Source organism: Benincasa hispida, chromosome 10 (genome assembly GCF_009727055.1).
Source record: "Benincasa hispida cultivar B227 chromosome 10, ASM972705v1, whole genome shotgun sequence".
Classification (NCBI taxonomy): Eukaryota; Viridiplantae; Streptophyta; class Magnoliopsida; order Cucurbitales; family Cucurbitaceae; genus Benincasa; species Benincasa hispida.
In genome coordinates this window covers 53,943,839-53,958,512 of record NC_052358.1, presented here as the reverse complement: position 1 = coordinate 53,958,512, position 14,674 = coordinate 53,943,839, and the positions used below count along the sequence as shown (strand labels likewise).

The 14,674-nt window shown below is 38.4% G+C and overlaps 1 protein-coding gene across 9 annotated transcripts in view; it reads left to right on the top strand.

Moving 5' to 3' along the window:
* Positions 1-259: 259 nt before the first annotated feature.
* The window catches only part of LOC120087827, a 36,840-nt gene continuing 22,425 nt past the window's right edge, over positions 260-14,674 (top strand). For 3 of the 9 annotated variants that reach the window (XM_039044758.1, XM_039044755.1, XM_039044757.1), the window contains exons 1-8: positions 260-428; positions 1,222-1,345; positions 2,088-2,349; positions 2,446-2,785; positions 3,826-3,901; positions 6,451-6,656; positions 7,599-7,787; positions 7,951-8,157. In XM_039044758.1, the coding sequence (XP_038900686.1) occupies positions 6,538-6,656; positions 7,599-7,787; positions 7,951-8,157 (515 nt within the window). In that variant the 5' untranslated portion in view covers positions 260-428; positions 1,222-1,345; positions 2,088-2,349; ... (1 more) ...; positions 3,826-3,901; positions 6,451-6,537. Of the gene's footprint in view, positions 429-1,221; positions 1,346-2,087; positions 2,350-2,445; positions 2,786-3,825; positions 5,862-6,450; positions 6,657-7,598; positions 7,788-7,950; positions 8,158-14,674 lie in introns of all 9 variants that reach the window. The other 6 variants (XM_039044751.1, XM_039044752.1, XM_039044750.1 and 3 more) reach the window with 6 other exon arrangements.

Below are 14,674 nucleotides of genomic sequence, written 5' to 3'. Positions count from 1 at the left end.
AGTCTTACGATAGTCCTTGTCCTAACGTCTCATAAATGTTTCTTAAGAGGAATGACCAAATGAGACTTTAACGTTGAATTAGACATAAATGTTATTTTTATCTCTAAAAAATCAATTATCAATTAATTTTTTTACAAAAATTTGAATATGCGCCTATTAAAATTAAAAGTATTAGACTACTAGATAAAAATTTAGAATTTAATAAACTAAACTGCTAATTTAACCAAATTTCATATTAAAAACAAACAAACGGCGCCATGTTTCCAAATTTTCTAGCAAGGTTTAATCAAGACCTGCGGACTTCAGAGCAAGCGATATTTAGGACAAAGAGAAACCCCTCTGCTTGAGCAGATGATTGCAAACTTTCTAGCTCGCTCTGCATTTTCCAGATCCAATTCTTCACAATCGTCTTGCGAATACCACAATGTGTCAGTTTATCTCTCTCTCAGCTGACTTCTGTTCTCATATCTGCAATTGTTAATAGGAATCGTTTGATAATCTCTGTCTTTGATTATGGATCACTTGCATTGGTTAGAGGCTCCCAATCGGCTAATTAGAATTGTGGGTTAAGGGATTCGTATCTTAAAGCTGCAAATGCATCTTTGTTGACTATTGAAATGAATAGTTTGGTTCAGAAGTTAAACGTTAAGACATAATTTACATGGACCGATATGAAATTTCTTGCAATAACCTTTTTTTTTTTTTTTTTTTACTCTTCAAGTTTTCTTCATTTAGTAATGCTTTATAATTGCTTAGGTTTTTTGGATAAATCTGCGCTTCGTTTATCTGGTTAGCTGATGATTGCATCTGCTAATGTCATTACGAAATTTGCCTTAAAATACAAGCCTTAAGTTTCGTCCGTCACTTTCCAGACGTAATGTTTTCTCCAACTGACATGATTTTGTTTACTGAAACAAACATTTCATATACATACCTTCTTTAGAAGACCGACAACAAATAATATCTTGTTTATAGTTGGTCAGGTCTCGGGTTCGAGCTTTCAACTGGAATTCTATTAAAGAGAACTATTCTTGTTTCCTAGCTGGTATTGGGGGGTGTGTAGAGTCTCATGTAGAATTGTGAGGCAGGGCCTGAAGTGGTGCATAATTGAAAAACAGTTCTTGTTTGTACTATGTCATAAAATAAAATATTAATGGTACGATGTAAAAGTAAATTTGTTTGAGGAAACCCCCTTATGCTCTTTCCCTTTCATTGGTGCAGGGAGGGTTTTGGCGCTCTTATGGTCTTAATTGCACTCTTGCTGGGAAAGGTGTGCTAGTGCTGGACCAGGTTTTTCAAAATTTGAAGTCTAGTGAACTATTCCAGAAGGGTGCAGCTGCCGCAGGTAGATTCATAAATGTTCACTTCTTGATGTATATATATATATTTGCATTTCTATACTGTTTTCTGTTTGTTAAATCTTCTTTTCCCCTTTTAGAATTGCTATCAGGGTTTCCTGTTCATGTTAGGGGCCACACACTTCGAGAGTCATCAGAAATCTCCAAGCCACAATTCACTAAACTTTTAAAGCAGGCATGCCTTTTAGCTTTTGGCAATCTTTATGTCCTAATTTGCTCATCAGCTGTATATTTTTAGGTGAAATATCAGGATAGTAGACTTCTTTGTTTAGTAGATAAATGCACTAAGGACCATAATGTTGATGAGATTATGTGATCTGCATAGTTACAAATTGCCCCAAGTGCCAAAGCCGAAAGATACTTGAAATGCTGCCCAAAATAGGTTAAAAAAAACCCAATAGTTTACACCAGGTATGTAAAACCCGAACCCTAATCACTTTAAGCAAGAGTAAGTAATATAATGTCTTCTAATGAGTTAAATGAAGCCATGTTTAAGGAGGGATAGAGGATGGAAGCAAGAAGAAATAAGCTCTTGTGTAGCTAAGTGTAAACCCCGAATTCTAAGTTTCCTAAACAAGCATGTTTAGCCAAAGGAATGATATATTAAATATCTAATAAGTGAAAAACCATGTTATTTATAAAAGTTGTTGAGAAAGGAAAAGAAAAACACAAAATAAGAAAACTCATTTATTGGTTTGGTACGTGGCGGTTAATCCTTGAATTCTGGAGGCGGCAGGAAGATTAAAAGGAAGAGGAACTTCGAAAGCGTGGTTTCGGCAATCTACCTGAGCAAATTTAGTAAAATCGGTGCCATTTGAAAGCTGGGAGAATCTAGTTTTCGAGGTTGTCTTGTCGGAGAAAGATTTCAGGAGGAGATGAACAAGAAGTGAAGAAAGTGCAGAGGAGGTAGAATCACGAATTAATCAGGGCTCGAGGTGAAGATTGGAAGCTCGAGGCCAAACTATAAGAAATTTTTGGCTGAAAGTTTAAGGTAAGAAAGTTAACTCAATTCTAAACAATTTTGTAGAAGGAAGTTTCTTCAAAAGAGGTCTAGATTTTGAGTTATAAATTTTTGAATTTGTATCAGAGAATCTGTGCATAAGCAGATAGCAGCTTGGGAAGAACAAGCAAACAGGTCACCATGGAGAGTTATAGCGAGATATGGAGAATGAGGATATCGCTAGGATGAAAGTCTGCCAGGAAAAGCCTGATCTCGCTCATGAGGATCTCGCTGATCTCGCTCACGAGGAGAATCTTGCTCATGAGGATATCGCTAGTAAAACTGTCTTTGATAATGAAAGTTCCATTAGGAAATGAACTATTTGTGGTATTTTGCTAAGAATTCTACGTAGTTAACCGGGAATTATGTCCTTTCAGGCCAAGAAGAGCTAGGAAAGGCGTATAATCCGTTAAGAGGCCAACGAGCTGTGAGTGACTATGTGATGCTTTAATGTTTTAATGATTTAGAAACTATGATTTCTTAGAAGCTATTTCTCATGGTAAGTGTTCAAATGAAGTGCCAAGCAACATATGTTTGAAGCTATTTCTCATGCTAAGTAAAGCATGTTTTCCATAAAAATTGACACGATTTAAATATGTTATCTTGTTCAAATACTTTCAGCATGTTTTAGTAACTCCATTTTCATGATGTTTACTAGTGTATGGGTTTTTCAAGTATGTTTTCCATGTCTAATGCATGCTAGTGGTTTTTACAAGCTGGTTCAGTGTGTTTTAAGCCAACTTATTTCACAAAGTATGAAGCATGCGTTGGGGTTAAGGTTGAATGAAGCTTGATGTATTGTGTTTTGAATACCTAAGATTGTCAAAGTACAGACGGTGGTATTTCTAAACATAATGAAAAGGGATATTGAAGGTAGGGAAGGCATCCTAAAGAGTTTCTATGCTATATTTGAAAACTATTCTTTTAAATGCTCTTCGAGAACTTGATAGTTTAAGTGAGCCGGATACTGAAGGTAAGGAAGGTATCTGAATAAATGTACCGAAGGTGTTGACGGTACATAGAAAACACCACGTGCATGTTGGTAATACGATGTCGAGGGATTGAGCAAAAGGGTTCTCCCCGACTAAGGTTGACGTTGAGGGATTGAATAAAAGGGTTTTTCCCGACTAAGGTTGATGTTGAGGTTAGATCTAGTAGTTCACTCTCAACTAAGGATAAAGGGAGGTCGAAGTATGGGTCTCCTAGGCTATATACCAGCAAAGGGGAGGCCAAAGTATGGGTCTTTTGGCCAATAATAGACGTTGGGAGCTAGAGCGATGTATGCTGGTTCTCAACTAAGGAATAATGATGTTTAATGATGGTTTTAAAGGTTTTATATACACGGTTGCTTGGTACATTTTAGTTCCAGTATTATGTTTTCGAGCTTTCAATTTAAGCATGAGATTTATGTTTGTATTAAGTCACTCACTGGGCTTCTAGCTCACATTTTCAAATGTATTTTTTCAGGTAGCGGTCAGATTCCTCAAGGTTGATCCTGCTGCTGCTTGCCACTGAAAAGTTCGGCTTGTTCAGAAGAACTTAGGTTGATGGCTTGTTTATGTACACATGTTTTGGGAGGGACTAGGGCTTTGATAGGAATGTTTTAGGCCATTTGGGAATATTTTTCCGTAGATGTTAAGTCATGGTTGTATGCATGTGTTTATGTATCTTTGTAGAACCTTAAGGGAGGCTTGCTGTATGCATATACTACTAATGTGTTGAATAGGTTGGTATTTAGAATAGAAGGCTTTGGTGGTGGGTACTGACAGTAGGGTTAGTAACTACCACGGTCATATCCTCATCCAGATTAAAAGGGTAATTTGGGAGGGATGTGACAAGGTAGTTTTACCGTCACACCAGTTTTTGAACCTATACTTAGCTAAATGAGTGAATATTAATCTTAGTTTTAATTCCATCAGATTGAACTTTGAACTTGTATAAGTATTATGCAGTATAATTATTATTCTTCTAAAAACCAAGCTTGAAAATTTCCAACAACCACTAAATGGATCATCCAAAATTTAGTCAACATAGTACTTGAATGGAACTGCTAAAATTGGCCCAAACCTAACACCTAGCTAAAATAAATCCCTATACAGCCCTAACAAGCAGCAGGTATAATAATAACCTCCTAGAGCAACAAAAATGCCTTATGCCCAGCCAAAAGTCTCCTACAAATAGTAACTCAATTAATAAAGGGTATTACTCTCATTGTCATTGCTTATTCTAGTTCAATGTTCAACTTGTTAAAATTCAATTTTTTAGGTTAAATTTGACTCGCTCGTGCAACTTACATGGTAAAATAATGAATTTTCTCCTACAATTAGTATAAAATAATTTAAAAAATTGATAATTGATATGTTCAATTTAAGTGAATGATGCAGATTTATTTTGCTTCAAGGCTGTTGATCCTAGATAAAGAAGCCAATGATTCCCAGAAAATTTCTAAGATAGCTGAAAGTAGGAGATAGCTACATCATTATTCCAATTAACATTCCTGGAATGAATTGAAAAGAGTCTTCAAAGAGAGAGGAGAAGAAAGCCAAGAAAAAAGGTTTTTTTAGGAGGATAGGTTTTGAGGTGATTTTTAGAGGAAGTGGGAGCATTTCAAAGTGTCTTTTCAATGTTGGTAAGGTTCAACATTCATTTCATTTTCTTTTTTGGGTGGTCTTTGAAGATGTTTTTTTAGTAGGAGGGCCTCTTTGGTATAAAAGATTTCCCTTGGAGGGTTGGTTGTTAGCCTAAGAAGCACGGCACTTATGTTTGGCTAGCATGTCCTTGTCTGACACGAGGGCCTCTTTGGTATAAAAGATTTCCCTTGGAGGGTTGGTTGTTAGCCTAAGAAGCACGACACTTATGTTTGGCTAGCATGTCCTTGTCTGACACGTGTCGACACTCCAACACTTGTTGGACACTTTTTAGTGCAATGGATGTGTTAGACACTAGTTATATAAAGTCAAAATAGGACTAACATTTGGTAGACATGCATCAAACACTTGTTACATATTACACGTATCGGACACTTGTTAGTGCAATATATGTGTTAAACACTAGTTGTATAAAGTCAAAATAGGACCAACATTTAGTAGACATGCATCAAACACTTGTTACATATATCAAATCGACACATATATGACCAAAATAATAAAATTTGAGAGCGAAATACATCAAATTAATTTTTTAAGCGTATAAATGAATAAACCCATTGACATTAAATTTCCTTCTTGTCTAAAAATGATATATATTTTAAAAAATATATGTTGTCATAAACGTGTTCTTGTCATGTCAGTGTCCTAAATTTTTTAAAAAATGTTACCATATCCGTGTCGCATATTCATGCTGCTTAACTGTTAGTTTCGTTCTTCTATTCTGCTATGGGGTTTCTGTGTTTCAATAAGGTGGTTGAAGCTTCTATCTCAACCATTAGTTGAAGAGAACTCTTTGGTTAAATTGGTGCTTTAGTTTCAGTTTGGGCTTTATGGCCTGACAATCTTACTTTGAAGGTTAAAGTGATTTTCATATCCCTTGGTTTTTGCAAGCATGCAAGAGTTCTTTGTGACTTTGTTTCTTTTGGGGGCTTGTTCAGATGGAACCATTTAGATTTTTCTAAGACTTTTGAGCTTATTGGAGGATAAATTTGTCTTTGGATGGTCTTTTGTTTGTCGAAATCTTTGCTATTTTAGAATTATTCGGGTGAGTGCTTGGTTTGGTTGTTCCCTTTAAGTTTCTTTCTTGGCAGTTTGAGGAATGTTTCTTTTACTCCTAATAGGAGTTTTCTTTTTCTGGATTTCTATGCATTTTTACTTGGAAATCACTGTCATTATTTCATTCATGTTGCATTAGGTTTTGTACGACAGTCAACAACCATGACTCAAACGTGAAGATGGTCTTTTCTTTTAATTGGTTAGACTGTTGCATGTCCTTTGGATTTTTAAATAATTCTTCACCAAATTATCCTTCTCAATTTGAATTTCATTTCGATCTTCTTGGGCAAAGTCCATTGTTGGCCAAGGCCATGCAAAATTGAAATCTCCTTTTAATCTGTCAACATACTCGCCTCTCATTCAATTTTTATATTGTATGTTGTGTTAGGTCACAAGTCACATTTCTTCCATCTCAAATATTTATGTTCATGACGGTGTAATTGGTCCAAGAACAAATTGTAATGTGAATATTCGAATGATAAGTGATGGTCCTTCTTCTGTGTTAGCATTTTCAAATATTATATGGGAGACTCCATCCCGGGCAATTTCTCACGATTCTTGTCCTTTGACAGTTTATGCTGCCGAATCTATAAGGTACTTCTTTCCTTGTATATTAATGGGCTACTCCAGATGTGCCCTGTTTTTTTTCCTTTCTTCTTTTTTTTTTTGGCAAGAAGCAATTTATTGTAATATGGGAACATGTATTAGAGAAGATTGAAGAAAATAAGATAGCCTCGTCCTCCAAGAAGTTAAATAACTAAAAATCTCTTTATTTCAATGTTTATGAATGAAGAGGAATAGCTACAAAAGCGAATTCCACCTAAGGCCAAGAAATTAATTGAATCTAGGATGAGTTTGGTATTTATTTTCTGAGTATTGAACAATCACTAACATCTTTCTAATTGAAGTCCCTGACTCATTGTTAGGATTGTATTACGCTAATAAACCTTCACTCAATTGATAAAATCTTGGCCAATAATATTGACTTTTTTTTTTTTTTTTTTTTTTTTTTTTTTGGTTTAAGAAATCAAGTGGCTATATGTATGAAGTTGAAAGATGAGTTGCGATACCTGCAAACTGACTCAAATACTCAGAATGAAAAATCATAGCGAAGTTGGAAGAAAAGTGTGAAAATTACATGAAACAATTGAAATATTTTAAATTCTTCCACAAATTGGCTATAGTGCAGAGTTCTTGAAGAATGGTGGAACATCTTCAAAATTATCTTCTGTTACCAAACGTTTTACAGAAAAGTATTGTTTCAGTGGCCAAAGATTTATTTTTAAAAGGAAAGTGACTTGCATTGATCAAAAGAGGTTTATACAAAACTTTAATTGCTTCACACCCCTGATATATGTATGTTATTCTTTATTGTGTCTATACTTTTTACATTTATGCATTAGCATGTTCATATGATGTGTGCACATATAAGCTTTTTAGATTAAGTGTTATCGGCCAGTGTCTTTGTTTATTGATTGATACAAAGGATGAAGAGCTCTTAATTTATACTCGTTGAGTTTCACTTTTACCATGTAGCCCAGGGGTGGGGAATTCAATTGGTCTTGGAACTGGAGGAGATAGTGGATTCATAGCTGCTGATATTGAGCGTTCAATGCTAATATTATGTGGAAAAGCTTTCTCGAATATAGATGGAACTAAAGAAACACTTGTTGCTATATCTGAACCTGTGATATTTGCTCGTGGAGGACTTCCTCTTCCTGCAAGGTGAGGTATACTTTTTGTATTTTTTTTCTTTTTCTCCCTGCCCCACAACCCTTAATTTCATAATAGATGCACACATTCAAATTGGCGACCAGTTTCTCAAGCTTTATGGTTTCAATTTTTACTTGTGTTTCACATCCTTTCTCAAAGTGATTGTAAATTTCAGGCTTCTAGTTTCTGGTGATTCGGTGATTTTGCTATTTGCACCTGAAGACATCATTCAGAGTTGTGCTGCTTTTCTGATATCTAGAGATGCTGGTGTTATTCTTTCCTCTGAAGATGTCATGCCATTTTTCCGAATTGGGAATACGAATACCAACTGCCCAAATCTCTACAAATTCCCTTCTGCTATTGTTCTTATAACTTCTGATGAGTAAGTTTCATTTGAAAGATTCTCTTTTGTTTCATTTGAATACTAAATAAAGAACATTTTCTTTTATTTATTGGTTAATGTGAGAGTCAAGCGTCTGCATGCGTCTATATGTATCATACTAAATAGTATTTGGTCCTTGAAGTGTATAAAACATACATTGTTTTTCAATTTTATCTCCTGGTTTAAAATTTTCATTTTCATCCTCAACGTGTGAGGCCTCCAATCATAAATACGTATAGACATAGGGGCAAGAAGACACAAGGAGAAGAAAAGGGGGGAACCAGAGAATAAAGAATCTATATGTTGTTAAATGGTGGGGTCCATTCGGTTAGAAGGGAGGTGGGATGGTGAGCATAAATAGAAGTTGGCGTAGAGGGTGAGGGCAGTCTTTTGAGAGGTGAGCAAGCATGTCTTGTGAGGGAATCCAGCCTCTGCTGAGCTGCCGAAAATTTTGTAGTTCTTTACTTGGTTTTCATATGGTTCTTCTTCGATTTCCGTTGTAATTTTCCCTTGAGTTTATAAATAAAATTGGCTAGAACATTGTTCTATTCTTGGGACTTGTTAGGTTTATTTGATTGCATGAATAGGAACCTAACAAATTGGTATCAGAGCTGCATTCAACCTGGGAAAGACAAGGGCAGAGAAGAAGCGAGAAATGGAGGAGAAGTTTGATAGCAATACCAGGGGAATCATGGAGTTATGAGAAGGGATGAATGAATTAAGGAAGAATGTAGAACGGCTGACGACCACGCTGCAATATCTAGTGGAAGTTCGAGACAAGGAGAACTCAGAAGTCACGATAGGAACCCAAAAATCAAAGAATGACAAACTGGGAGAGGAAGGAGAGAGTTCGCGCAACAAACCACACGAAGGAACCATCGATCGAAGTAAGTACAAGAGGCTCGAGATGCCAACCTTCAATGGAGACCATCCTGATTCTTGGTTGTATCGAGCAGAGCATTACTTTGAGATTCACGAACTGACGGATGAAGAGAATATCAAGGTATCGGTCATTGTGTTTTCATCGGACACGGTGGATTGGTTTCGATGGGCTCATAATCGGCGACCCATCCGAACGTGGGAAGATTTGAAGCAACGAATGTACGATCGTTTCTGGCCGACCCAAGAAGGTACCCTTCTCTCTCGATTACTTCGTATAAAGCAGGATGGATCCTTCGAGGATTATAGGAAAAGGTTTGAAACGTATGTGGCCCCGATTCTGGCCACTCCGGAGGATGTGTTAGAGGAGACATTTCTAAACGGTCTATCATTGGAGATAAGGGTAGAGGTCATAAGTAGACAACCAGTGGGCCTGGAAGCATGTATGAAAAAAGGCAGAGCAATGACTGGTAGAAATCTAGCCCTTTAGATGGCAAAGGAAGTAATGAGCCCATCCTCGATGGCGGCCACAAAAGCACAACAAAACATCCTAATACCCTCGGGGCCTAACCCGCAACAAAGACAACTAATGAAAATGACATAAAGAACATACTTATACCAGAGAAGGGAGTAGGGCAGAAGAAGGATAGGCCTTATCGGCGCCTAACGGTTCTGAAAGAGAAGAAAAAGAGGGAAAAGGGGTTATGCTTTCGCTGTGACGAGAAGTATTCACCGAGACATCGCTGCCAGTCCAAGGAGAAACGTGAGGTCAATCTATTGATCTTACAGGAAGAGGAAGCGTTAGAAGAGGAACTACCGGAAGAGGAACAAACTGAACCAGAGGTCAAAGCATTGGCGATAATAGAAGGGGTGGAAATCTCATTACGATCCATTCTCGGATTATCTGGTAAGGGAACGATGAAGATGAAAGGGCTGATAGCAGGAAAGGAAGTGGTAGTGATGATTGATTGTGGAGCTACCCACAACTTCATTCACAAGAAACTGGTGGAAGAATTAAGTTTGGCAGTTGTCGATACCTCTAACTATGGGGTAATAGTGGGGAACAGGGATGCTATCAAGGGGAAGGGCATTTGTCGAGCAGTGATCATGGTGCTATCGGAGCTAACCGTGACAAAAGATTTTTTTACCCTTGGAGTTGGGCAAGGTAGACGTAATCTTGGGCATGACGTGGATATGCAACATGGGGTATATGGAAGTACATTGGCCAAGCCTCAACATGACCTTTACATCAGGGCAGAAAAAGGTAATACTAAAGGGAGACCCCATGCTCACCACATCAGAGGTATCTCTCAAGGTAATCACTCACGAAAGGGAAGAAGAAGATATGAGGTTCCTGGTCGAATTTCAACATTTGGAACCAGAGTCCAATGACGAATCTATAGAAGGGAGAAAACTAGAGGAAGAGAAGGGCATTCCCTTGAGCATCCGGTCTGTACTTGAGAAGATCAAGGAGCTTTTTGAGACCCCTACTGTCCTTCCCCTAAAAAGAGCAGTGGACCATAGAATATTGACTAAGGGGAACCTCCGGTTAATGTGCGACCCTACAGATATAGTCATGCTCAGAAAGACGAGATTGAGAAATTAGTAAGGGAGATGCTCACGACAGGAATCATTATGCCCAATCACAGTCCCTACTCCAGCCTAGTGTTGTTGGTTAAAAAAAAGGATGGAGGATGAAGGTTTTGTGTAGATTATAGAAAGCTGAACCAATCCACTGTGGCAGACAAATTTCCTATTCTGGTGATTGAGGAGTTGATAGACGAACTACACGGATTAATGACCTTCTCGTTCTCCAAATTGGATATCAAATTTGGTTACCATCAGATTAGAATGCATGAGACGAACGTGGAAAAGACGGCCTTCAGGACACATGAAGGCCATTAAAAATTCTTGGTAATGCCCTTTGGATTGACTAATGCCCCAGCTACTTTCTAATCACTGATGAACCAGATTTTTAAGCCATTTTTTAGAAGGTGCGTATTGGTTTTTGTTAAAAATAGATGTACTGCCCTAGGGGCATATTTGTAATTTTTCCATTGACCTAAGGTTTCCTCTTGTCTATTTATTTGAGTAGTCTCCTTGTATTTTGTGTATCAACTTCAATAATAAAAAATAAGTATCTATCGTGATTTTTTCTCCCTGGTTCTAGGGTTTTTCACGTAAACCTTTTGTGTTCTTCTTCTTCGTCTATTATTTTCATCATGGTATCAGAGCTAGGCGACGAAACCCTAGTTGCCATTGATGAGTCCCCTTCAACGACCAATCTCAAGATGACTGCCACTATTCAGGTGGCTGTCCAACAATATTGGAGGCTGCCTTGCCTCGTCTTCTTCAACAGATCAGCCGTGCAGCTGACCCTATTCTACCATAGAACAATGTCGGATAGCACATCCAAGTCGTAACAGCCCAGCCGCTCAATCTGTCGCATCTAGCCCAGTCGTTCGACAATCAGACGAGTGGCAATCCAGTTACTTCAGCCTATCCGTGGATCGCACAGACAGTCGCGCCAGCTTTTCCAGACGGCTTCGCACCCACTGCTGCAGACGACTAGCCGTAGCATTTCCGTTGAGCAGCAGCCACCGCCAATTGGTCCAACCACGTTCGACAGCAGCAACGCAACTCACAGCTTCAATCCGGCGGCTTTGAACGACACTACGGGCAATGGGATAATCTATAGGTGTTTTCCCTAATGAGGTCCAAAGGCGATTTGCTTATCTTCAGGAACATATTGCGAATTTAGGAACGGTTCTTGGCACAAACTCGCAAAGTGTTCAACCAGATCCACCCACTAATCTTCCATTGTATTTCGAAAACCTGGTAAATTCTTTCCACACTGTATCTACTGCAAATTTGTTGTTTGGATCAATGGGAAATTCTGCAGGATTCATTATTGGAGAAAAGTTGAATGACCAGAACTTTGGTGTCAGTGCTATTGCATACTCAGGTACAGCTCAGTCCTTTGGTCTGATTAGTATAAATGGTAAAAAATCCTGGATTGTGGACTCAGGAGCTACAGATCATCTAACTGGCTCATCTGATCACTTTATTTCATACTATTCGAGTGCTGGCAATGAAAGAATCAGAATCGCAGATGGGTCTTTGCCCCTGTTGCTGGAAAAGGGCATCTCTCTCCGTTTGAGGTTTAGTGTTGTGTGATGTGCTGCATGTCCCAAAGATTTCATATAACTTATTGTCTATCAGTAAATTTACAAGAGTTTTGAATTGTCAGGCGGTTTTCTCACCCAACTCTGTTTTATTTCAGGATCTGAGCTCGGGGAAGACGATGGCACTGTTCGGCACGATATGGGACTCTATTTCCTGACTGACGATACTTCCTCTAGGGATTGTTATAGGACGAATTTCATTTCTTTAAACTTTTCTACTTCTGAGAATGATTTTGTGTTATGGCATTATCGTCTTGGGCATCCAAATTTTTCATACATGAAGTATTTGTTTCCACATTTGTTTCGTAACATTAATATATCTTCCTTACATTGTGATGTGTGTATCCAGGCCAAACAAAGTCGTGTTCCCTTTCACTCTCAGCCCTACAAACCATCTAGACCCTTTAACCTTGTCCATAGTGATGTCTAGGGTCCATCACTAACCACCACTTCTACAGGTAAACGTTGGTCTGTGTTGAAAAAAAGAGAAGAAAAGAACACAAGATTTACGTGGAAAACCTTAGATCAGGGAGAAAAAACCACGATAGAGACTGATATTTTATTATAGATTTGATACACAAAGTACAAGAGAATAAGCCAAATAAATAGACAGTGGGAAGCCTTAGGGTACATAAAATTACTAGAATACCCTTAGGGTAACAAGCTGTTTTTTGACACTCCCCCTCAAGTTGGGACGTAAATATCAATGAGACCCAACTTGCTGACATAATAATCAAAGTTTTGTCTGAGTAACTCTTTTGTGAGCACATCTGCAATTTGCTGATTTGAGGGAACATAAGGAACGCATATACTTCCGTTGTCAAGTCTTTCCTTGATGAAGTGTCGGTCAATCTCAACGTGCTTTGTTCTGTCATGCTGAACTAGATTATTCGCAATACTTATAGCTGCCTTATTGTCACAGAACAATTTCATTGGGAGCTCATTACCTTGATGAAGATTTGACAACACTTTCATCAACCAGATTTCTTCACATATCCTTAAACTCATGGATCGATACTCAGCCTTAGCACTACTTCTGGCCACAACTCCCTATTTCTTGCTCCTCTAAGTCACTAGATTACCCCAGAAAAATGTGCAATACTCAGATGTTGACTTTCTATCAACAACAGACCCTGCCCAGTTGGAATCAGTATAGGCTTTAATGCAAAGTTTATTAGACTTCTTGAACATTAACCCCTTACTTGGTGTTCCTTTCAGAAATCGTAGGATGCATTCAACTGCTGTCATGTGTTCCTCATAAGGAGCCTGCATAAGCTGACTGACAATACTAACTGCATATGATATATCGGGTATCGTGTGAGATAAGTAGATCAATTTCCCAACTAACCGCTGATACCTTTCTTTGTTGACAGGGACACTGTTACCTATATTACTAAGCTTTGAATTATATTCAACTGGGATGTCAACAGGTTTGCACCCAGTCATTCTTTTTTCCTTTAGAAGATCAGTAGTGTATTTTCGTTGGGACATTGAAATCCCATCCTTTGACCGAGCTACTTCCATTCCGAGGAAGTATATTAACTTCCTAAGGTCTTTAATCTCAAATTCTTTGGCCATCTTCGCTTTAAGTCTCACAATTTCATCATCATCATCACCAGAAAGCACAATATCGTCAATGTACACAATGAGAACTGCAACCTTTCCTGAAGTTGACTTCTTTGTAAACAGTGTGTGCTCTGAGTGCCCTTGGGTATATCCTTGTCCTTTGACAAAGGTGGTAAATCTGTCAAACCAGGCCCTCAGAGACTGTTTCAACCCATATAGTGACTTCCTCAGTCGGCAGACTCGGTGTTTGAACTGATCTTCGAATCCAGGGGGAGGACTCATGTAGACTTCCTCCTCAAGTTCTCCATTGAGAAAGACATTCTTTACATCCAGTTGATGTAGGGGCCAATCTTTGTTCATTGTAACTGACAGTAATACTCGGATAGTATTGAGCTTAGCTACGGGAGAGAATGTCTTGGAGTAATCCACACCAAAGGTTTGAGTAAATCCTTTGGCAACTAACCTGGCCTTGTATCGGTCAATCGTTCCATCAGACTTATACTTTATAGTGAAGACCCATTTGCACCCAACTGTCTTGTGCCATTTGGGTAGGATCACTTGATCCCATGTTCCGTTTTTTTCAAGTGCCCTCATCTCCTCCATAACAGCAGCTTCCACTTAGAAGTTTTCATTGCATCTTGTATGCTACTCGATACCATCCCTGTATCTAGACTGGTGGTAAAGGCCCTAAACTCAGATGACATGTTACTGTACGTCATGTAACTATGCATAGAGTACCTTGTACATGACCGAATACCTTCCTCAGGGCTATCGGAAGATTGAGGGAAGCATCGTGCTCTTCCAGACTGTCAGATTTCCCACTGTGATCAAGAGTCTCCTCTGCCTGGGTTTCACCTTCAGAAGTCCCCTTTAAATCATCATCTCTA